We start from the raw sequence: 26095 nt of genomic DNA on the forward strand, positions 1-26095 counted from the left end.
ATTTTAGCCCTCTGGAGTCAAGAACATTCACTTCCTCATTCATTCTCACCCCTTCATCACAACATATACACTGTTTTATAACTGTAGTAAAAGTGTAAATTAAATTAAAACAATAAGATTTGGTTCCTGAATGGTGACAGTATATTTACCTTGAAATAAAAAAGTATTTTACTTGAAAAGGAAAATTATATAAATGTTGCAAATAAATGGAAAAAGTCAAATTTAAAGGGTTCCCAACCTAGGGTCCAATCCTACATTCCTTGTACACTAACATTTCCAAGAAAGTTGTTGCCAGTTTGGAGTTTACAAATTATATAGGATAATAACTTCTGACAGCATTTCATTAAATATACAATAATTTTTACAAATTGTATCCTTTTCCTTGCAATGAAGAGTTTTGATTCACAAAGCTCTTTTCATTTCTTATCTCTTTTTCACACTGTGCTAGAACCTTGATAACAGGGTTACTAATCCCAAGACTTTTTTTTTAAAACTGGCAATTGGAAAACTTTTTACTGGCAATCTATATAGATCTATCTATCTATCCATCCATCTATACATAGATATATATAGATACACACACACACACACGTTTTTACTATCAGAAAAACAAGCCCTGGGTTGGCAGCCCTGTGACTGCAGCAGTGGTTTTCCACCCTGCTGCTCCTTCTAACCCAATACGTTGACACTTCTAATTACACTCTGCACCCTGCTCGCACCCCCCCCAGTCTTCCCCCACCAGCACCACTCTCCCCTAACATGGCACTGACCCCCCCAGCTGTTGTCTCTTCCCCCCTTCCAAGGTCTGCAACACCGTCCCTGTTGCAAGCAACTATGGAAATTCTGATGAGCCAGACAGCCATGACAGACAGCTCACTGGAGGGCATTAAGCAGTGCACCTGCTTGGACACAAGATAGAGCTGCTCTGCTCTTTCTGTCCAGCATCAGTGCTTGAATATAGTTTGATTTGAGCACTGAATCTTGAAACAAGCTCAGGACTTCTTATTTTTATGGAGGCCCTATTATTTTTAAGGAATTTACGTACAGGCATTTTTAGGCTGGTTATTTACAGATGGTCTGTAAATTTTTGGACAACTGGCAACTTTGCTAACTCCCATTCTAACTCACAAACCCTATAATCTAAACACAAAACATGAGGTCTTTTAAACCTTCTAGCAAAGTTAATAGCTACAAACTAATGTGAATTGCTAAGATTTGATTATTTTTTAAAAAATGAATTACAGATTACCTTACCCAGTAATGTTCTTGAAATTCTCCACTAATTAAAACTTTCATAGATTTCATAGATTTCATAGACATCTGGGCTGGAAGGGACCCCGGAGGATCATCAAGTTCAGCCCCCTGCCCCAGGGGCAGGAAGTCAGCAGGGGTCATAGGATCCCAGCAAGATAAGCATCCAAATGTGTCTAGAAGGCGTTCAAAGTAGGTGCTTGAACCGCCTCCGGCAGCAGTCTATTCCAAAACTTGGGGGCTCAGACAGTGAAGAAGTTCTTTAGTTGTCAAATAAATGAATGCATTAGCCTTGTACTTAATTTCTCATTTATTAGCAATTAGTCCCATTAAAGATAATGGGATTAGTCATTTGATAATGTTAAACATATGCGATAATGCTAAGGTCCCCATCTATAAGATGGGGACCTTAATTCACATTGGTTCTCCCAGAAATTCATATAGTTCTACTCCTTTATCCAGATTTTTCTTCATGTTCGAGGACTGATCAAACTGTCAAATGTTTTATTTTCTGCAAGCAGTAAAATACTCATTTATAATCACAAAGATTAAAACCCTTGTCCTTCTGTCTGAACAGCAACAAAATAATATCAATAAAGAATAATACAATCAATTTGTTTCTAACTTCACTAGTCAAGTCAAACAAGAAATCTGGAAAGCTATCTTTAGGGAAATGCATTTATATCCAAAATAACTTACTCCAAAATAAATTCCACCATGAATTCTTTACTATGAAACCCAGAGCCCATAAATGAAGGAAAAACTAGCTTCTGCAAATGGCAGCAGGTTATAATAAACACTTACATTTATAGGTACTTTCAATCTCAAAGTAAGTCCCAACTATGCAAACTATAGGCGTCAGCCTACATGGGAAGAGCCTCACAGCCCCATTGTCCTACAGACATTGTACCTCAAGAGATGTCACTCAGAACAGTTCACTGGCACACTGCTGCTTCTACAATCCTTAATGGTTTGAAATGTAGATTCATTCTATGCCTAGTGAACTCCAGTGCTTAATGGAGCAAGGACGGCAAGCACCATGCCCCTGCCTATTTCCCAATCTCTCTGGAGAAGCCAGCACCACAAACAGAGCTCAAATCAGAGGGTCACTGTGCTCAGGTCTGCGTAAAAACTGACCAGCTTATAAGTGGGAGAAATTCCTCATGGACATACATAACCTGCAGCTGTAGAGAGCTGAGTCTCTGCGAAAATTGGTGAATATGGATATCACTGTATCACATCAGTGAAGATTACCAGTCCTAAGCTAGAATACAACAGCACATAGTCAAACTAATGGATAACTTATGATAAGAAATGACAACTATCTTACTTAGTCAAAAATAAAGAGAATGTTTAGAGAAGAAAAACGTAATTCCCCAAATAGGAATTGGGGTAGAAAAATCAAATGAAATGTAGTCTACTTCCATAAAAAAATGGAGCACTGGACTTTTAATGACCAGTGGTAAGAGTCTTCAATTTTAACCTTTTACATAAAATATCAAACATCTGAATTTGCTGACTGTTAAGTCTGAAAGGTCTACATATTAAAACAGGGTAAAAATCTGATCATATTTTTGTGATCTCTACTCCAGGAGATAACTGACAAGAACAATATTTCAATCCCCATTAACCAGGAGATCTCTGTAGCATCTGAGATACTGCACTCTTATCTCCCTCTTCATAATTTAAAGAGCTACTGTGACATGTCCCACACCAATCTATTTAACTACTGCCCTTTTCATGGCAAGTGCCAAGCAGTTGTTCTTGTTTTTCCACATATTAAAGGTAGTTATGCAATGGCAAGACACCTTTACATGATCTGCACTCTTCAGAAGTTATCAGGTGACTTTGGCTAATAAGACTATAGCTAAGTAAGCAATTTAAATTAGTGTAGCACAGCAGAAGACACTTTCAAACGTTCACTTCCTGCTGACCTTAAATACAGAACTCAAGAATTCCCACAATTCACCTTTGATGCATTTCTAAGCACTTGAGATAGCACTTAGCCAGAAAAGTTAACATCACTGAACTCTTAAGGATGCAAGAATATTTCCAAAGAGAAATGCTGGTAACATCATTAACCAAAAAAAGAAAACACCATTCGATTTATCCCTGGAAACCAAAGAACAATTTTCCCACGATATGATAATAATGCAGAACATTTGGTTCACTGGAATTTTCAGTAACTTCTACATTATAACTTAAAAGTATTAACCATCCCTTATTTTTCTCAAATAAATGTTTAAAATGCCATATAAGAATAATGTCTGCTTTCAAACCTGCCCATTTACAAACATACCCACAAATTTGATTTCTTGAATCTATTGTTTTTATGACCTCATAGTAAAGTAATCTAAACAATACCCTGCCAGAATTTTGAAGACCAATCCACCTCCTTTCACATGTACTGTACTTCTTAATTACTCTAATTTATTAAAAATATTTTTGATCATAATAGATAATAGCCCCCAGTGTAAATCAGAAATACCTATACCCCTGTGAGAGTTAACCAAAGGTATGGGCCTTCCAAATTAACCTTACACAAACTCAAATTTAGAATCCATCCCAAAATAAAGACTGTTTCTGGAAAACACTACTATTAACACTCTTTGCAATGCCCTAATACAATATGCCAGGTATATGTAAGATCTCTACTCTACTCAGTGAGTGCATCTACACATGGTATTAATATGCCTAGATAAACTCTGGCACAGTTTGCACCAGAGCCTATTGCTCCTAGACGCATTTACACATACACCCAGGCCACAGCATACTGAGCCATGGTGCTGTAGTCCTGGATGGCAGGTGGTCCAGGGAGTCAGCCTGCCAATCAAGAGCTGCTCCACCCCAGTTCACCAGGCTGCGGAGGGGGGGCTGAGGCATGAGGGTGTTACAGTATGGGTCTAGCCAGCAGGCAGTCCCCACTCTGTGGCACCCTTGTGCCCCAGCCATCCCCGGTCACCATCTATATGTACACTGTGGCACATACTAAATAACTCCGCCATAGGACAGTACATGTGTCAGGCAGTACTATCCTACATCAGAATTAATTTACTGCAGCCTAATAATGCTGCACATGTAGATGGTGCTGCTTTACTGTAAAGCTAATTAGTCAACTCCACAGTAAAATACATGTGTAGGTGTGCCCAGGGTGTCTAAAACCAAGTTTCCTGAACTATGATGTTTATAAAGCCAAAACAAAAAACAAACAAACCATTTTTCCTCCAAAACTGCCATCAAACACCTTATCTCCCTCCCAAATCAAAACCACCCTGCTCCCAACCAAAGAAATTAAGTTACGATTTATTTAAAACAGCACAGAAGCATTGGAAAGTGACATATTATCCATAGTTACAAACTTGGTATTTTTAACTCTCATTTATTGCTTAACTGAATATTCTTTCATATGAATAGTATTTTATAACTCAAGTGAATTTACTTGACCATAAGGACCATAAGCTTGAAATCAAGTTAACACCACTAAAAAATTATTCACAATTCCAGACCTGACATTCAGCAGAAACACAGCTGTAATATTTAAAAAATTAATCTAACTATTTATAAGAACAATAACTCAATACTTTTACTTTACATATTAGATGCAACAAAATCAAAATGGACCAGAAAATTCCAGCACGTTCTTGTCTTTACACTTTGAAAGAGTTAAGGATTAGAAGTTTATATTCAATGAGAAGGAATACTATATTTATGTTCTCAAAAATTATATAGAAGTCTCAACAGTATCAGTAGTCCCTTAAACAAAAGGAATAGATAACTGCAAGAACGCTAGTCACCTAAAATGTGATATCCTGAAGTAAGTCAGGTTGGAAGAAAAATAGGAATAGGAACTCAAGTTCAGTGCAAACAAAAAGTACAATCTTCATGAGATGCATGTCAATAAATACAATCATATTTCCTATGGGCATCAATCGTTATGTCCTTACCTCATCATCTTTATACCAGGACAAGCTTTCTGCAGTCAGAACAAACCAGTATTCCTTGGAGCCTCCTTTCATGATACCAATGTTGTTGATGGTCAACCAGCCCTTCCGGATTACCTGTACAGAATTGTAGTCAGACATATGGTTAAGGTAATCTCTTGTTGATTACACACCAAATCCAAATCCGATGCTACATTCATTCTCAAAACGAACTGCTCTTTAAAGAGTAACTTTTTCATTTTCTGACCAATTTATAATCTAGTATCTGCAGGTTCTGATGACTACAAGAAAAAAAACACAATATAAAACAAAAATGACCATTTTAACACATAGGAAAAGTGGAGGGAAGTCTAGGCATGGTCATGCTGTAGTTAGATCCTTATCTATAAAGGTTAACTATCAAATGTGTGATTCTAGCACAACTGCTAGCCAAGTAGTAGTAAACTGTGGAAACCTGCATGAAAAACACCAGGACTTAAACCTTATATTTACTTCACTGCTGTGTCTATAAGATTGTTAAGTGTAGAGGCCATTTCTGCAGCTGGCTATTTGAGCCACCAGCTCAGTCTGTGGCTTCTGGAAACCTTATACATCAGAGAAAAGGATGTTTTGAAGGGTCCCATCAACTTAGAAAGGAGGCCTTGCATAATTTATATCCTTTCAAAGAAAAATGACTGCATTTACAGAAAAGTAGAGAGAAAAAGCAAAAGACTAGAAAAGATAAAGAGGAGAAAGAGGAAAAGAAAGGAGTATATAAGAAAGACGACGACTTCTTGTGTCTCTACACCATAAAATGTCCGTTTCATCACACATAGTTTCGCTTGTTTATTGTACTTTGCAACATATTTCATTTCACATGAGCCTTCAAGCAGTGGGCGCTACAACAGGTGTCGCAGGACACTCCCGTGCCCTGCTCCTAGAGAGTTATGAACTTAAGGTGGGGGAGGTGTGTCACAGGGCATGGAGGTGCCTGCTCCTAGGAAAGGCACAGGTGCCAGTTGCTGGGGCAACCACAGTTCGGTCAGCTGACCGGAAGGGGGCAGGGCCTGGCCTATATAAACAGCCTAGGCTGAGGCCAAGCAGGCAGTTCCCTGCTAACAGTGAAGGAGCTCTGCTGGAGTATTACAACCTGTAGAAGCTAGATGGCCTGAACAGCTTCGGTTGAGGACTGGGTGGAGCAAGCCCTGGTAGGGTTTTGAACGATGGCTAGCCAGATGGCTTGGAGTTTATGTTGTAGCCCAGGGGCTTGAGTTTTCTCTTGGTAGTTGTTACACCGGAGGACCAGGTGAGGCTAATAGGGGTTGGAGGAGGCCTCAGAGGGGCTCCATAGTGGTGTGGGGACCCCGGTGCCAGAGAGGGCACAGTATTGAGGGGGGACATTGACCCCGGCCCTGCGAAAGGGGCACAGGAGATTGAGGGCCAGGCAGAGCCGAGGTCACCTGAGTTGTAAATGCTTTAAGACCCGAGGAGGGGATTTAGGGGGCCAGGCACGGCTACGGCCACCTGAGCCCCAAGGGTGAGAAACCCCAAAGGGGGTATGGATGAGAAACCCCGGAGGGGGCTTGTATTAGGGCCCAAGGGGATTCGGGGCCAGGCATGGCTATGGCCACCTGAGCCTCGATTGAGGGGAATCGCCGAGGCAAGGCCCCAGTGTGGGCAGCAGCCGCGGGGAAGCCAGGGAGCCCCACGAGGGCGCATGACAGAGGAGCCCCAGGGAGGGCAGGACCGAGCGAGAAGGGCCCGGTGGGGGCTCGGCCTAGAGAGGCTGGGAGCGTCCACGGGGAGTGTGGACACCGGCAAGAAGCACAGAGGATGCAGGGATAGAAGCCCCAGGGAGGGCGAGAGCATTGCGTTAAGCCCCAGGGAGGGCATACAGGAATAAGAGCCCCAGGGAGGGTGAAAGCATTGCGTTAAGCCCCAGGGAGGGCGAGAGTACAGAGAGAAGCCCCAATGTGGGTGACGGTGTGGAGAAGGTCCCCGGTGAGGGCCACGAGTGGAAGACAAGCCCGGAGAGCGTCTGCGAGGGCGCGGGCAACAGTAACTGACTCAACAACGTCCGGTACATCTGAGAGGCTTGGGGCGTGGTATAAGGGGTGGTAGGAGCCACGCGTAGCCCATAAGGCTGGGTGCACCAAATCAATCTATACGGAACGGAGGCCAGGATAAATAAGAGCACTGTGTCCAAGGGGACAAAAGGCAGCCTCCCTTATAAAACAGATACCATCAAAGACATGGCGGGCAAGAACGAGGGTGCTTGATCACCAACTTGGCATGGTAGGGGGTGCCAGGAGAGATCACGGCCGCTCCTAGGTCCCCATCCTGTCACAAGACGTTTCATAGTCTGAGGCTCTGTGCTGCAATCACATGTGGCTGAACCAGTGGTATTGCCCCACTTCTTCACTAGTTCCTTGGAGCATCCGACTCCAGTACATAGGCAGTTGAGACACTGCCACCTTTGCCATGGTTTGTCAGGTACTGGTGGTAAGAACGGAGTCACTGGAACATCCATTTTTTGTTGTCGGGTATTTTCTTCAGTCTCGTTCCACATCTGTAGTCATGTCTCCTTGGGTTTCATTGAGAGGTTAGGTGCTGGTAAGGAAACTCCTGCATGACTTCAGATGTTTGTGTGCTGTGTGGTCATACAGGGGGTAGATGAGTCTTTCTTCAGACAACTAGCACAAGTTTCCAGATTACAGGTCCTGGTTCTCATAGGGGACTTCAATCACCCTGACATCTGCTGGGAGGGCAATACACCAATGCACAAGAAATCCAGCAAGTTTCTGGAGAACGTTGGAGACAAACTTGCTGGTGCAAGTGTTGGAGAGACCAACTAGGGGCCATACTCTTCTTGACCTGATGCTCACAGGCAAGGAAGAACTGGTAGGGATGTAGAAGTGGATGGCAACTTGGGCAGCGGTGACTACAAGACAACTAAGTTCAGGATCCTTACAAAAGGAAGAAAGGAAAGAAGCAGAGTATGGACCTACAACTTTAGAAAAACTGACTGACTCCCACAGAGAACTGATGGGCAGGATCCCCTGGGAGGCCAGGCTGAGGGGGAAACCAGTCCAGGACAGCTGGTAGTATTTTAAAAAATCCTTACTGAGGGCACAGTAACAAACCACTCTGCTGTGCAGGAAAAATAGCAAATAAGGAAAGCGACCAGCTTGGCTTTGCAGAGAACTCTTTATTGAGCTTAAACACAAAAAGGAAGCTTACAGGAAGTGGAAGCTTGGACAAAACTTGGGAGGAGTATAAGAATATTGCTCAGGTATGCAGGGATGAAATCAGGAAGCCACAGCACAACTGGAGCAAGTTGCAGGTAGTAAGGGATGCAAAGGGTAACAAGAAGGGTTTCTACAAGTATGTTAGCAACAAGTGGAAGGTCAGAGACAGTGTGGGTCCCTTACTGAATGGAGGAGGCAACCTAGTGACAGACAATGAGGAAAAGGCTGAAGTACTCAATGCCTTTTTTATCTCGGTCTTCACAGACAAGTTCAGCTTCTAGACTACTGCACCTGGCAGCACAGTTTAGGGAGAAGGTGAGCACCCCCAGTGATGAAAGAACAGGTTAGGAGCTATTTAGAAAAGCTGGATATGTACAAGTCCTGGATGCAATATATCCAAAGGTGCTAAGAAAATTAGCTGATGTGGCTGCAGAGCCGCTGGTCATTATTTTTGAAAATCTGTGGCAAACAGGAGAGGTCCTGGATGACTGGAAAGGGGGAAATATAGTACCCATCTTTAAAAAAGGGAAGTAGGAGGATCTGGGGAACTACAGACAAGTCAGCCTCACCTCAGTCCCCAGAAATATCATGGAGCGGGTCCTCAAAGAACCCATTTCTAAGCACTTGGAGGAGAAGAAAGTGATCAGGAACAGTCAGCATGGATTCTCCCAGGGCAAGTCATGCCTAACCAACTTGACTGCCTTTTATGATGAGACTAGCCAATTGCCTGTCAAGAAAGATGGGGGAGAGGGGGCTGGGATGGAGTACTGCCACCTAACACCCCATGCTTCTGCTTTTCTGCCTCTTGCAGGGAACAGGGAGGCCTGCTGGGCTTGGCTCCCCCACCCTCTGTCTGGTCCAAGGCACAGCTTCGGAATCATGGCGGTGCTCCCCCATGCTTGAAACACTCTGACTGGCTGTTTCTGTCAGCCAATCAGTGTGCCAAGAAAGCATTACAGATAGACAGACTTAGGCTTTTATAATATTAGAATAACTGGCTCTGTGGATGCAGGGAAAGCAGTGGACTTAATATACTTTGACCTTAGCAAGGCTTTTGACACCACCTCCCATAGCATTCTTGCAAGCAAGCTGAGTTGGATGAATGGACTGTAGAGTGGACAAAAAGCTGGCTGGATTGCTGGGCTCAAAGGAGATTGTCATAAATCAATGGCTGAATGTCTAGTTGGCAGTCACTGTCAAGTGGAGTGCCCTAGGAGTCAGTCCTAGGGCCAGTTTTGTTCAATATCTTCATTAACAATCTGCAAAATGAGATGGATTGCACACTCGGCAAGCTCACAGATGACACCAAGCTGGGAGGAAAGTAGATATGCTAGAGAGCAGAGCTAGGATTCAGAGTGACCCAGACAAATTGGACGATTGGGCCAAAAGAAATTTCATGAGGTTTAACAAGGACAAGCGCAAAGTCCTGTACTTAGGACAGAACAATCTCATGCGTTGCTCCCGGCTTGGGACTAACTGGCTAATCAGCAGCCCTGCAGAAAAGGACCTGTGGGTTAAAGTGGGCAACAAGCTGGATATAAGCCAACAATGTGCCCTTGTTGCCAAGAAGATTGACAGCATACTGAGCTCCATAGCAGGAGTGTTGCCAGATTGAAGGAAGTGATTATTTCCCTCTATTCAGAACTGGTGAGGCCACTCATCTGCAGTACTGCGTCCAGTTTTGGGACCCCAACTATAGAAAGGATGTGGACAAGTTGGAAAGAATCCAGAGGAGAGCAATGAAAATGGTTAAGGGGCTGGGGCACATGACTTAGAGGGAGGCTGAGGGAACTGGGTTTATTTAGCCTGAAAATAATTGTGGATTGTGAGCCCCCCTCCAGCTCAAGCTGAGACAACCCCAGCCTGCAGCTCACTCTCCCTCCCTTCCTGCAAAAAGGACTGGAACTGGGAGGTAGGGGAGCAGGTCTAGGGCAGAAAGGCTCCAGACAGGCTCCTCAGCTAGATTGGCCCCAAAGTGGAGCCTGATTCCCGCTTCCCCACCCCCTGGCCCAACAGGCAAACATCTGTTGGGTCAGGCAGACTGCTCTAACTCATGACACTTTATGTAAAGTGCTATGAGTTAGAGTATGGGCCTGTGCATCTGTCAGCATCCATAATTCCACTCCATTCAGAATTCACATAGGTTCAATTAGTGAAAAAGCTTTGACGTGTATGCAATGAGAGAATAATTTACATTAAGAGCATAGGAACATAAGAATTGCCATTTACTGGGTCAGACCACAGGCCCATCTTGTCTAGTATCCTGTGTCAAACAGTGGTATAAAGTAGATGCAGAAAGGAAGAGTTAACCAAGTATGACCAGGTTTTTTTTAATGTTCCTCTCTCACTTGCAGCCTCCAGCAGCTAAGGTCTAGGAAGTTCCAATTCATATGTTGTACCCCTCACTCCCATACTCAATAGCTACTTTCCTCCAAGAATTAGTCTAGTCCCTTTTTGAATCTGGCTAAAATTAATTAGTATTCATTAACAAGGACAAAGAAGAAAGGCCCATGGTGTTGCCTCTGGGTCTTGAACTGGCCCTCCATACTGCATGCTGCACAGTATGCAACCCTGAGGCTAGGAGTTCAGAGCAGCTGCATCTCCCAGCTCTGGGGATGTGTGGGGTACCCCTACAGCTATAAGTCTCCAAGCTGAAGAGACTCCCAGGTGTGGAAACTTGCTTCTTGCTGGTGCAAGGGGAGCTCAGGATTGGACTTCCTCTGCACCAGCAATAAGCCATGACAGGATGTATTGCATGATCCCACAATTTCGCCTCCTGCCATGTACAACTTATGGCCTGTAGAACTTTTGGATTTGGCTCTTGGGTCTCCAAGCAGTATTCAGCAGTGGGGGGCATCTTCTGTTGGAACTCTCTCTATGTCCCTGGGAAGAAAAGCTGCAGCAGCAGGGTCCTACCACTCATCTGCTGTTGACCCAAGGTGGGTCATCCCAGCCCACAGCCACAACAGATTGCCTACCTCTGACCTAGGGTGCAAACTAAGCAGACTGATGGGAGCAGCAAACCTGTGAAGGTCTATCATCTCTCTGTTAATTTGCATGCTAATAAAACAAACAAACAAAAAAACCCTTTAAAAAAAGTGTGACTTTTTACCCCATATAGCAAACCACACTGAAGACATATTTGAGAGCACACTGGGAAAGGTACCACTATACAAATCCAAAGGTACATCACATCCCTGTATTAAATTACATTTTAATACATCTACTAAAATTAGTGAACATCTCACTGAACCTAATTGGAAACAACCATATATGGAGTGTGTGTGTGTGTGTGTGTGTGTGTAAAACTAAACTAATGTGTGTGTGTTTGATATACATATAGATGTGTGATAAATATATGTGTGTGTTAAATATATGTAGAGAAATAGATAGAGTATAGGTAGAGTATAGATAGATATATGTGTGCATGACGTGTGCGTGTGCGTGTGTGTGTGTGTGTGTGTGTGTGTGTTCAATAAATGCATGTATACACATACATACAGCTGACATGAACTACAATGCAGTGGAATTGTAGTAATTTAATTAAATAACTGCAGCACTGCAGTAGGAATTTTACAAACAAATCAAACAGTTATGGTTTCTTCAGCCAACTTCCTCAGCCAGCTCCCAATATAATGATATTTATATACCATCTTCTGAATGATTCAAAGCACTTCAAACAGAAAGTCTCACATGAAACATGCAAGGAATGAAACAAGAAAAGAAAAGACCAAAGATAAAGGAGGTTAAAGCAGCAGGATGCCTGCTGAGTTACAAGTTAAAATACTGAATTACTGTAAGGAGCAATACACCACTCAGGGAAAGCAGCAGCAGCAAAAAGACAGCCATACCAATGCTGTATTTATGGTTTGTTAGAACAGGGACCATGGAAAGCTGATTCTGCAAGAGGCCACAATGAGGATAAATGGCAAGATGCAAGAAAGGACCCAAAGATGAAGCTCTGAGTGCAAGTTCTGGATATATGTATTTTGTGATCACTTAAATAAAAAGAAAATGAGATGTCATGCGTGTTTCATACAATGCTTTCCTCTGGTTCATGTTGAACTCTCAGTTGCAAATATGTGCTCTGATAATCTGAGGGAGAGGATGATTGTAGAATGTTAAGAACCATCTGAAATTTAAAAATTCTTTTTAGTTAAGAATAAGGAAATTCTTTTAACATTTTTTCTGTTTTGCTAACAAAAAAACCAAATCCTTGTAATAGGACTCCCAAAAGAGGATCTCTTTGTGGTCCTGAAGAATTGACCAATGCCACCTCCTAGAGATGTATAATCCTCAACAGATATATACAGTAGGCAAGCTGGTTCGGTAATATCACTAATCAGTCACCTTCCTATTATTTATTCAATAGTAGAAGGGTTCTGTCAGCTGTTTCCTCAAAGGATTCAACTGTCACTCCTACAACATACCAATAGCCAGAAACCAAGCCAAGGCAACACCTTGGGCATGTGTGTTTTCCCTTCACTTCCTCACAAAAAGGGTACTAAGCTCCATCAACATATTGAAGTGTGTAAAGGAAGAGCAGACCAAAATGCCAAGCAATTAGAGACTGGATGTTATGAAAGGGGAAATTTAGATGTAGGGAATGAGCATGGGGCCATATGTTATTATGACTGAATAATTCAAGTTTCTAGAAATATTACATGGGCATACTTTATAAGTAGTAGGGTAGGAGCATTGTTATAAACCATGATGGTCCAGGACATAGGCAAGAAGCAAGGGTTTTTACTGATACCTTTTACTGGGCCAACTGTATAGTTGCAAGTGATGTTAGGCCCATTCTACATGCGCACATAAAGGCACAATTAGATCTAATGCATGTTCCGCACAATCGCGCCTCCAGCCATGCCACATGTACATGGCAAGAAGCACAACCATGGACCTGTGCATTAGATCCAGTCACACTTTACTGCTGGTGTAAGGAAAACCCAATTCTGGGCTCCCCCTGCATCAGCAAGCAGGCACCCATAGCTGGGAGCCCCCTTTACTAATGGGGCTCCCAGCCATGGGGGCCATGCATGCTGGGACTGAGTTCCAGAGCTGATGGGGCCCTGGGCTCTGGCTGCTCATGGGGCATAGCCAAGACCTAGAGCCCCATTGAGGCAGCTATGACCTCCAGGACTCAGGGGCTGGACCCCTGTGGCTGGGAGCCCTGTTAACTGATGGGGCTCCCGGTTGCAGGGAGACCCTGCTACACACGCAAATTACAGCTTGATAGCAACCAGCTATAAAGTTAGTACACATTTTTGAGATCTAACTTTATAGCTGGTTGGAGCTTTTTATTGTACAATAGCTATTTGCATGTGAGGCTAGTCTCACAGTAATTGCTCAATTAATCAGTTAATTATACACTACCTGTAACATGTAGAGTGGGCTTACATGGCTTTGGGTCTGGGCTTCTACAAATTCTATAACTTCTACAAATAAGTGGCATTTCAGTATTTTCAGGAACAATGGCTGCTTGCAGATGTGGGGAAAAAAAACAAGTGTTTTACTTTAAACTCAGCATGCTCCTGTGCTAAGCCCAGTGCATGCCCAGAAGAGGCATTACATTAGTTGGACCCGGCTTGCCCAATCTCTGTATAGATTGCCTGCTTCAGTGGAGCTTTTTGGTGCCTTTACCTAATAGCTGGTTGAACAAAAGCACCAAAAAGCCCTGCCTAAGTGTCCAATAACATGCTGCTTTTTCCAGTAAAGCACAGGTTTTTGTTTTGTTCTGTTTTGTTTTCACATCTGTTAGCGCCCAATGTTATCTTTAAAAAAAAAAAAAAGAAAAGGCTCAGGCTACACTGAAAGCTCCAGAAAGGGACACACACTGGCTAAGTATTATTGTTCAGATTTTCAGACTGGAGTCTCAAACTGGCTTTACCTCTCAAAATTAACCCAAACCTTACCTTATCTTTGATATGAATAGCATAGATTTTTAAAGAAATGTCTCAGTCCCTATAATTTACTTTTAACCAATGTGCTGTTTAACTTTTGTGCTGCTGTCAACAACCAGAATGATAAAACAGTATTTGTTTTCATGACCATTTATACTCTGTTTCATTTCCCAATGCGTCGGTTGCAAATACTCACAAGGATTTTTTTAATCATATTACTGAATTTCATTTTTCATGTACCGGATACTGATGACATGAGTTATGAATGTCAGGAAGGTGAGAAACATTAACAGTACACAAGAAGTGTGTGGAGATAATATTCTGTCTGGAAGTTGGATAGTATGAACAGGATGAATAAAGGATGACACAGTTCCTTCCTTCAGAATTTGGAAAACTAAACCAGGGTAACTGAAAAAAAGAAACTTCTGAGGTGTGTGCGCATATGCACATGTGTGCGTCCACACGCATGTGCACCAGAGGAAGTCGTTTTGCAGATAATTCAGCTGCACAAAAACAAATGATATCTGTTCCCTTCCCTCTCCACTGTTTCATGAGTAAACAGGAAAGCAGGATTTGATGGGCAAAAATAGATTTGTATAAACTAAAAATGGATGCACAACTTACTACAGCTATCTCTATGAATTAAAAAAACACCTTAAGTAGAGCAAATTGTAGGACAGAGTGATTGCATTAAGTAAGTGTCAACAGTTGTGCTAGCTACTTTTAAAAGGTAATACGTGAAAGACTAGATTTATATTCAGTCCAAGGAGGCAGGAAAAAGGGTAAGCGTTCAAATCAGCAGATCAAGACTCCAACCAACAGGAGCAAAACAGAAGCCAGTGGCCAAGTTAGAGTATTTGCATGTATACACAACTGGTCCACCAAAGCTTTGCTAGTTACAATGCAATTCCTAAAAATACTTTGTCTACCTATAATACTACTTGTAATATGGTAGAAAACTTGTCCCAACTGGCAGCATCATAAAAAGCATAAGAATAGCAACACATCAGTGAATAAAACATCAGGATTTTCCTTATGTTAAAATGTGAAGCGCTTCACTGTTGCTAGAGGCCAGAAGAGAATAATGTTTTGGAGGAAGATCTACTTCAAAGGGTGGAAAAGAAGATTAGTGAATTATATGAATCCAAAGGTCCTCTTGCAGTTGGCTCAGAAAACAGTAGAATACTGGTTTGTATAGAAGGCAATCATCAAAATATTCAGGGTATCTTCCATTATAACTCATATTCAGAGCTCAACTGTGAACACAGACCAAATGAATTCTATATCTTGTTCATCTCCTTAGCTTGCAAACTTATAACCTCTAGGAGACTGTTTCCCAAACAAGTTCCTGGGCATAAGGTGCCCTTCTTTGGGTTGTCATTGCTTCCTATCAGTTCCCATAGCAGATAATAGATCTTGTGACTGGAAAAGTGATGGTACTGGCTTAATTCCTAAAGGTACTTCCTTTGATGGAGAATTCAGCTTTTGGTGAAACAAAAAGGACATAAGCATTAAGAAACATCATATGCATCCAAATACAGTTAAGCAAAATTGAAGTGATAAAGCAAATTAAGATGGAATAGCATAGTAGCAGAACTGAAAGCTTGTAAAGAACATGAGTGTTCAAGCCACTGGTCTACTCCTACAATCTTATGAAGTGAAAACTCTACAGCACTGCACATCTCAAAGTCATTTTGAAATTTAAGATCAGGTAATCAAAGAGGATCAGGGGTTTCAAAGATACAGCCCATGGAGCTACGTCATCTAGCCCCTGATGCTGGCTCTGGGTCTTGATTTGATCCACAGGCAGCACACAGCACTTGCTCCAGGACCTGAACTGCAAGCAGCACCTATGAAGAGCCAGTTAAGGAACTGTCCCATCCCCCCTTCCCATGGACTCACACCACCCACACTGGCCAGTCTGCGACATGCACTGTGTACAGTGCAAGTCCCAAAGTGGCTGGAGTGGGTGCCGGATCCAGCATGGAGGGAGGAGTCTGCGAGTCCCCCGCATGCTGAATCCAATATATGTTCCAACTAGTGTAGGACTGCACTGCACATAGCACCTGCTCCAGACAGTCTGGGTCCCATGCTACATGTGGTGCCCATGCCGAACTGGCTGGAGTGGGTGCCACATGCAATTTACATCTGAATGCACTGGAACAGGTACTAGATCCAACATGTGGGGGAGGGGAGGATCCATGGGACCAGCCCCATGTCATTCATCTGACCTGTGGACCAGTCCTGCATCATTCATCTGGGCCAGATGAGTTTGACAGCTCTAGACTAGATCATCATAAAATGTTCCACAGCAAAACAGGTTCCTCTTACTCAACAGAACTGTCTCTTCCCTACTTAAGACATTCTAGTTTCACTTTAAATGACAAAGACATGGGTTCTTATTTTCATCCACTCGTCTTTTCAGACAGATTCTTTTACCTAAAGCTATCATTCTAGATTATACAACAAGTCAAAGGCATTTAAGAGGTAGAGTGTGCTGACAACATGAAGCAAAAGGATTAATGAAAACTGAAGAAAATGGTGCAAGTTATCTCTGACCTCTGAAGGTGAGCAACGATCAACAGAGTTCACACAAATTCAATCACTGATTCAAAGGAACAAGAATCATCCCTGGTTTGAGCTTAGTTTGAGTTTAGTAAAAAAACCAGAACCAAGCCTATTGGATCCAAACTTGCAAGGCTTTTCAAAAGGTTTCAAATCAATTTAAGGTTCAGATTTAGCCCCTACTCCAATTGTAATGGTTACTCCATATGGGGTAACTCTAGTATTTTGCTACTGAATTACGTCAAATTCTGTTTTTAAGCAATATGTAAGATCCATCACATATTCTCACACTGAAGGTGGTAAATGACCGAACACATAAAGCAATGACACCTTTTGTGTTTGAAAGTTCTATCGGAAATGAGATTTTCACTGAAAGTGACAATGTTTAACAAAATTTTAGTAACTGACAAAACCATAACTTCACCATGCAAACTATACAGTTAAGACTTTGGTCAGTCTTCATGAACCAGTTTTTTTCTAGAAGTGCTATGTAAAACAAAGTTTCACACTGGTTATGTTAAACAGATTTGAAGACAGACTAACCTGTGGCTTAAAAAGAAATCTTGAGTCAGGTCAAAACCTCAGGCGGTAGCAAAAAGGTCAAAGATTAAGTGTAATAAGATAGATTAGTAGAGAAAAAAAGGAGCAAAAAGTATGCTTCACAGAAATCCGTGTTACATGTTTTGCACAGATATAATCCAAATAAATATGACCTTATTTCTGCAATGAGTAGCAATCCTCTTCTTCATCATTGTTCAAAACATATTACAAACAACAAGGAAGATGTGGCATTGCATAAAGGTACCCAAAATCATTTGAGGGTAAATTTAATCATATTTCCAACAAATCATTCAATTCTGTTTAGTCCCATATGCCTTACTCAAAAGCTAAACATAACATTTTACTCTTTTTATACTGGTTATTGCTCTAATTTGTCACAATAAACAACAAACCAAAAATGGATTAGTTATACCACACAGAGCCTATCAAAGAATACATGTTATACAGCAGAAAGCACAACCAAAATTTATCATTCATCTCTAAGTCACTGAACTGAGTGTGACTTGTTACAAAAATGAACTGCTAAATGTTTAGAGTATTAAGTATAAATCACAATATAACATTCATTCAACTACTATTAAAATTTACTTGTAAGATGGAAAAGTTGGGAAAGAGTCTATTCCTAACATACTGATCTTTCCAATTCTACAAATAAAATGGTAGGAAAATTCTAGATATTTACAAAATTATATCAGGATGTTTGTTTATTGGTTCTGTGCTTGCCAAAAAATATTTTTGTAAGTTAAGATACAAGGCCCTTTTTAAACAGTTGTCACTCAAGAAATAACTGATATGTCCCTTTAGTTACTGAAATCAACATTCACCCACCTTTCAAAAAGGCAGAGCACCTCCATCAGTTGTGAACATCAGATAAAGGAATAGTTTATTTTCCAATGATATTTATAAAAGGACACTGATAATTAGTCGTTTTAGTTTATTTGTTTAAAACAGTAAGTTAAAAATTTTAAGCTTTTTGGAAGCATTAATATACAATTTAGTTGTTTTAAAAAGTTGGTAATTTAATGAACTATAACATATACGTTTTATTGAAACTTTAATATGACAATTTTAGTTGCACTACTTCAGATTTGTAAATCACAGCAGGTTAGTCATAGTGAAAGGATGAACTGTGATTGTATTTCACTGGGGTGTTAAAGATGAGATAGTTTAACAGTAAAATGTTTAACTGCAAGCATTCACTAATGAGTTAGCAACAAACTTCGCTCTTTGAGAAGTTAAATGAAAAAGCAACAATAAAGCTTACAGAACTTAGCTCGTACAATTTGCCTTGAAGGCGGTAGATTGGTTCCCTGAAATAGCAAAGAATTGTAAAAATAAAGTTTTATTTCAGAATCATTTTGTCTCCATGGAAGTAATTTTGTTAAGCTAAAACAATTAATAATAAAAAGTCCGTTTAACATTATCTCTATAATGTGTGAATTTCAAAGTGTTGTTTTTTGTTTTGTTTTTTAACCAACAAATTACAATTTTTCACATTTTTTCCTTAAACCCCAATGTTTAAAACAAAATAGTTACGCTGAGTCACAAGTAGTTACTTCTGTTCATATATATCAATGCAATTGCACAACTGGAAAATTTTCTTTTAATGGGACAATTGAAAGTGAAGATAACTATACATGTTTGACACATTCCTGTCTGACTAAACAAAAAAGGAAGCATTTCCCAGGGGAAAGGAGGAACTAGTCTTTGGATAACATTCAGTATTTAGACCTTTCAAGTTGCTTTTTTTTCCCTTATCCTGTCAAGTTTATTAGGTCAAAACCACTATTTACTGAGAATATGGTCAAAATCTAAGGGTATCACAGCTTTAAGATTTCCAGGATAAGAATGGACCATTCTAGCCATAATTTAGAAAATGAATTTCAGTTTTTGGGTATTCAACTTATGATACTTTTAAAAAGATGACTGATCATCAGAAAGTGCTGAACACCCACTTCCTACAAATCAGGAGCTTATCTAATCCTTTAAGTAAGCTCACATTCACTCAAAATCAGTAATCAGTTGAAAAAAAAAATCTCAGCCTTTGCCTCTTCATTTCTATTGTTGGCATGGGAGCAACCATGCTCTAGAATCAGAAAGATATGTAAACAACCCAACTAGGTTTAATCAAAGTAAAGTGCCTTTATCTTAATTTTGTGTATCCAGAATTTACACCATCAAAAATGACCACAGATATAATGATGATTGTTGTTTGCTTGAGAGAAAAATAACTAAGCATAGATTTTAGACTGGTTGTAGCACCTTCATTATTTTAACTAGAAAATATATACATATACACCCTCCCTCCCCTCCATTCCTCCTCCCCCAGAAACTGATCCTGGAAAATGCTGAGCAGCCTTAACTTGCAATGGAATCAGGATGAAAGTTGATAGCCACCTCTAAGGAGTGCTCAGCACGTTACAGAATCAAGTCCACGCCACACAAAGAGAGACAGCCAGCTTATCTGGTTAAAGCAATCTCAGCAAAAATGCCATTAGTCTGTGACCACCAATCAGGAAAACTAACTGGGTTTATTTAAAACAAGACTGTGGTATATAATCATAATCATTATGAAGTTAAATGAAAGGTTTTAGCAGAGGTAGACAAATCTGCCTTTGCCAACTTATTCGCCCCTTCACTCTGTTATCAAGCTGTGCACATGTGTGAATTAGTAAACTACTGTGGGACAAAAAGCACATAAGCAAATACTCAGAGTTCTGAAAACTGAACTCATGCACAAGTTTTAGGTTAAAAAACCCCTTAATTTAGGGGCAACATTAAGAGAAATTCTATGTCCTAAAGGGCAAAAGGGAAGAGGCACTGGAAAAAAAAAAGCAGTGCAACTTGTCGCAAATTTATTAAAATATGTAGCTGGTAGCAACATAAGGAGTCAAATGGTTCCAAAAAATTATATAAAACTAGAATGAAGAAAAGATGTATTTTACAATATGTATCAAGCAAAACTGGTAAATAATAAGCTTAAAGAAAAAATACAGCTGATAAAACAAGTAGCTAGCATTCACTTGTACATGCAGTGCACCATTTTCTTAACAGATGCCTACCTGATTTCCAACTGTACTTTTGTTAACCTGACTGCTTCTTTGTTGAGCACTAAGAAAACAAAGAAAAATATTACACTGAAGAAAATTAGAAATGCTAGTCTAGATCCTGAGCAGTAGGTTTTGGAAATAAAACATTTAAAGAGCCCAGAATCAGATGGTAGTTTCATACAAAAGAAACACAGTAAGCTCAGTTCACATAAATATTGGTTAGTGGCTAGTTCTTCTAGTAGTATCCTTAAGTACTACGAACAGAAAATAGATCAGCATGTAAAGATCCTTATTAGTCACTTTCTTTGTAATATATGCTGTACTACTAAGTAAGCCTCTATTTCCATTGATGTATCTTTTAAAGGTTGCTACAGGCATGTAAAAGTTATGGCACATTTGCACGTGTGGGAAACCTTAGCCTATCGATATTAGAGCCATGGAAAAATAAGTCACTTCAGTTATTTAAAGCTATGCAACAAAATCCTCCCCCTCCTACAAAGTCCCTAATGGCCTTGCCCTGCCAGCTTCTTCTGGATATTTTTCTAGTTTTATATGCTCTTTGAGGGCATAAATATAAAAGCAATAGATAAATCCATCACAAAAGGTAGTTTAAAAAGTGGAATTTTATAGTAATGCAGCACATTTTAAATTAAAACAAACAAATTCAGATGATTTTGCACAGTTCCTGAACTTTGGCAAGTCCATTACTGAAATGAAACACGTTCCTCATTAAAAACAGAAAAGTTATGATTGCTGCAAAATTTAATTCTAAAGGCATTTTATAAGCTATCCACTGCCAATTAGACTACACAATACAAATATTAGTGGTGTCTGAAAAACACATTTTGTCTAATAGACTATTAAATCTTCACAACAGCCATTTGATAATAGCAAATTTTGTCTGAATAAGAGTTGCAGACATTTCAGCAAACACCAATTAACTGGTAGAAATAAGCATTTAAAATAGCATCATCCACACGCACTGATTTGAAAGTACAAAAGAGAATAGGTATAAATAAGAAATCTAAGCAAAATCTATTTAGATCCCAGACTAAACACCCAAGTGTGCAATTCTGCCATTCCAGAAAAAGGTTGAAGCACTGGGTACATAGGCTCCAATTATGCAGGTACTCTCACACAAACAACTTTACTTGTGTTAATTGCCCAGCTGTTTTCACTGGGACAATCACAGGCATGCACATTTGAAAGACTTTGCTATCTGTCACTTCATGGGACATGCCACATCTCCCTAAAGCCTCCTCTGTGTTCACTGAGCATATAAATACCCTTCATGTAGAAAACATAAAAAGTTGCCCCATAACAAGTTTGTTAGTTTGATTTTTTGTTTTGGTATACACATAAGCTTGCATTAAGGAAATACCTCTCGACCCTCACTTTGACATGTAATGTTCAATCTTCTTAGGAAAAAATTATAGGCCTGTAAGACTAGAAGGGACTGAGAGTCATGGAGTCAAGCTACTTGCTCAGGTGTAGGATTCACTGCCATGTGTTCTGCCCTCTGTGGTAAGAGAGAACAATGTTTCTCCATCTACTTTATGGCAGCTTTTCAAATAGTTAGAAACCGTTATTATGTTCCCCTTCCCCCACCCCCTGACAAATCTACTTTTCTCCAATTTAAATCTACCTACTTGCTTCAATCTTTCCTCATACAGCTTCCTTTCCTACCCCTTTAACGTCATTGTTTACCATTAGACCCTCTTCAGTTTCTCTACAATTCATATAATAACGTACCCAAAATTGGATATATTATGCCAGTTGAGGCTTAACCAGTGGCACCCAAAGTAGTGCTATCACCTCTGTTGTCTGGTGCACGGTGTTTCTGTTAAACTGTTTTTTTCTTTTTGCAATAGCATCACATTGCTGTTTCATAACAAGTTTGTGATCCACCATTAATTCCCAGATCCTTTTTAGAAGTTCTGCTGTCAAGCGAATTACCCCTAATTCTGCACCTGTATTTTTTGTTCTTCTTTCTGGAGCACGCTACAATTGTCTGTGTTAAATTTCATTTTGTTGTTTCTAGTCAAGTTCTCAATTTTTTATGATCCCTTTGAATTTCAATCCTTTTCTTCAAGTGTTTACAACCCTTACAAATTTGATCAATGTGCTCTCTATCACTGCATCCAAGTCACTAATAAAAATATTAAAATGGTACTGGACCCAGAACAGACCCTATGAAACCCTGAGACTCCCAGACAGATCTGTCATTTATCCATGTAAGGTTACTCTTTGCCTGCAGTTATTTAATCAGTTATATAGCCACGTAATAGTAATCCCATTTAACCCAATTTTCTCCAATTTAATTAGGAGACTATGGGGCTGTTAAAAACCTTACAAGAGTCTAGGTACATTTTATCTACTACATTCCCACTATCCACCAAATCAATTATGTTATACAAAAAGAAAACGAAATTGGTTGGCATGATTTGTTCTTAACAAATTCATAACTGGATACTAATTCCACCACCTCGTCCTTCACATATTGACAAACTGACTGCTTTATAATTGACTTACAAAACTTCTTAGGTATTGAAGTCAGGTTTACTGGGCTTTAAAATCCCCCATATTTTCCTTTTTTCCTTTGCTTAAAGATGGGAATGACATAAGCCCTTCCCTAGCTTTCTGAGATCTCATCTGTCACACAGGAGCTTGCAAACATTACTGCTAGCAGACATGCTTACTTACAACTGCAAATATTAAAACATGTAAATAGACTGCCATTTTGTGGTCTGTGCATACCAAAGAATGGGATTTTGTCAACAACTCCTACGGATCAAAGTTTTAAGTCACTAGACGGAATACTTTGCTTAGGTAGATAGGCTTCTCCAAGTAATCCAACAACACATTCCTTTCCAGTGGAAGACAGAAGTGCCCTCTTCCATGAATGATGAAAAAAACAGGTCATTCAGAACCTCTTCCTTCCGGAGAAGATGAGTGAATAATATTCTTTAAAAACATACATCTTCAGAAACTGACCATCTGTAATTTTCTTTTCTGTACCATACCCAGATTAATGGATTTTTCCTCAAATTAGATGCGATATTACAACAAAATAGTGAGAAACAAATGGAATTGATACTGTTCAAACAGGGCACGTAACTATTTTTTTAATATATGGACAAGCAGATTATTTCCAAAACACAAGACAAGACGGAGGCAAAAAAACCTCAGGATTACCCCAGGAGAAATAATACACATGGAGGGAGGATGTCAGCATCCTGGCTCAAGAAATGTATTGTGTTAACATTAATTGGCCAAATCTGGATTTTTCTTTTGGAGAACTAATCTAAACTATCATGCTAGGCCCTTGTAAGAAACACTGGTAGTTTGCTATTCAGATTTGCTTATTTTAGAAAGATATGGTATAAATTACCCCCTTATCTTAGGTTTCCCTTCATGTGGATACACTACATACTGACTTGGCTTGTCTACAGTCTATTTTTCTTTTCCTTCTATGTAAGCTGCCACCAGACACATTTTGAAACACTGCCAATCTTGCATCTTCAGGGTTTTCAATACAAGAAGAATGATGTTGTGACCAACACCAGTGTTAGACTTCATGTGTGTTGAGTGTGAGCCTGTACCTAAACATCAGAGGGTGGGCACCACACATTTCCACTGTTATATTTGAAGGTTTCCTTTTTTTTTGTTTTTAAGTTAAATTGGTATGAATAGAAAATGAAGAGTGTGTCATTGTAATAAAGTCTTTATTACATACTTTGCAAAGCCAATGAAGTCTTCATGGTTGGTGTTGATATAAGATACTTGGATGTCAATCAACAGCAATACCTGAAAACGATAAAAGAAAAGGAAAATTTCAGTTTGCTATGTTATTAAACACCTGTCTTTTATAACAATTTAAGGCAAATGCAGCAATATTTTCTAAATCCCATGGCTTTTTCCTGCTTTGCTTATTTAATAACCTAGGGAAAAAAGGAGCAACAACAACTACCTTCAGGTCCATGTGGTGACCTCATTTTCACTGACTGTTTTTGCATAAATTAGGACTAATTCTATGTGGCCAAAGAAGAGTTGAAGCACAACACAGATTCTAGCATTATATTTTGCAAGATAAACAAAATGCACTGCTTTTGCAACTACAATTAGATTACCAGAAGCCATAAATCATGGATGGACACCCCAATGGATTGAGCTCCATATACCAGCAGGTAACACGAGACAATTGGTGCCCTATTGAATATAGGGTCCAGGTGTCTGACAGGATAGAACAGGTGATGGGGTAAATGAATTAATAATTCTATCTAGCCCATGCGGCCCCTAAAGAATTTAGAAAATTAATATTTATCTTCCCCCGGCTGCCTGTCATGTGGCCCTCAATGGCTTGCCAAAATTCAGTAAGCAGTCCTCTACCCAAAATAATTGCCTGCCCCTGGATAAGGCTATAGCCCGGCTTATAATGTGGGCATATTGGCCAGGACTCCATAAACAGGTGGACCAGTTCTATAGAGCCTGCCCTGAATGTCAGTGGTATTTGGACCATCTACCACCTTGGGGCCCCTTGTGGCCTTTAGAGGTAGTTTCAAGACCCTTCAATAAAACTGTCCCTGACATAATCAGCCCACACCCCAGGAGCGCTGCTGGGTACCAATTTGCTCTTGTCAATGTGGATTACGCCACACCTATGAGAACAGTGACAGCCCCTAAGGTGGAAGAAGAGTTGATCAGATGGGAGTTCACAAGTGGAGATCCCAAAGGAGATGCTTATGGACCAGAGTACTAACTTTATATCCAGAGTATTAAAGGAGGTATGCAGGATCTTTAGGATCTGACATCTGAGAACCTCGGTGTACCACACACAAACTGATGGCCTGGTTGAGCAGTTCAACCAGACCCTGAAGTCCATGATACGAAAGTACATTCAGGGGGACACCAAAAGGTGGGAGTTGTGTATACTCCCGCTCCTGTTTGCAATTCAAAAGGTACCCCAGGCCTCCCTTGGGTGCTCTCCTTTTGAATTAATCTTTGGACACATGCCTCAAGGACTGTTAGACATAGTCTGAGAAGGGTGAGAGGAAGAGGCAGCGGGGGGTAGTAAAAACTCCCACCGGGTAGGAGATCCAAGAGCAGCTACAGAAGGTGAGAAGTATCACTCAAAATAACCTGGAGGAAGCAGATCAGAAATGCCAGTATGACTCAGGGACTCAGATACGAGAATTCCAAGAGGGAGACTTGGTATTGGTAATACTACTGGACCTTACCAGTAAACTGAAGACCAGATGGCAAGGTCCGTTTAAAGTATGGAGGAAAACAGGCCCCACCAACTATGAGGTAGAGCGACCGGGCATGCAGAAAGGTAGATAAGTGTACCACGTAAACGTGTTAAAACGAGAGGTAATGGAGGAGTGGTGACCCAAGTGGTCAAAGGACCGTGATGACCCCCTGCTGACCCCAGTGATAGGGGAACAGCTACCCCAAGGAAGGTGGGAACTGGAATGCCTGGTGCAAAAATATAAAGATGTTTTCACAGAGGTGCCAAGCTAGGCAAAGGGGGTATGTTATCAGATCCAGACGAGCCCAGGGCAGGCAGTACGAGAACACTGGAGAAGCCTACCCCAGAT

General features: G+C 40.6%; 1 protein-coding gene across 13 annotated transcripts in view; it reads right to left on the reverse strand.

Annotated features, from left to right (window-relative positions):
• DNM3 (dynamin 3) overlaps positions 1-26095 on the reverse strand; it is a 330309-nt gene that overhangs the window by 185007 nt on the left and 119207 nt on the right. For 10 of the 13 annotated variants that reach the window (XR_002100165.1, XR_002100164.1, XM_019530783.1 and 7 more), the window contains exons 12-15: positions 24235-24305; positions 20511-20559; positions 18729-18758; positions 5196-5309 (exon numbers count right to left, since the gene is read on the reverse strand). Coding sequence is in view for 11 of the 13 variants with exons in the window: in XM_019530783.1 (XP_019386328.1) it covers positions 5196-5309; positions 18729-18758; positions 20511-20559; positions 24235-24305 (264 nt within the window). In the remaining 2 variants the exon portion in view is untranslated. Of the gene's footprint in view, positions 1-5195; positions 5310-17430; positions 17437-18728; positions 18759-20510; positions 20560-24234; positions 24306-26095 lie in introns of all 13 variants that reach the window. The other 3 variants (XM_019530779.1, XM_019530777.1, XM_019530776.1) reach the window with 2 other exon arrangements.

This window comes from Crocodylus porosus, unplaced genomic scaffold (genome assembly GCF_001723895.1).
Source record: "Crocodylus porosus isolate Cpor-Errol unplaced genomic scaffold, CroPor_comp1, whole genome shotgun sequence".
Lineage (NCBI taxonomy): Eukaryota > Metazoa > Chordata > Crocodylia > Crocodylidae > Crocodylus > Crocodylus porosus.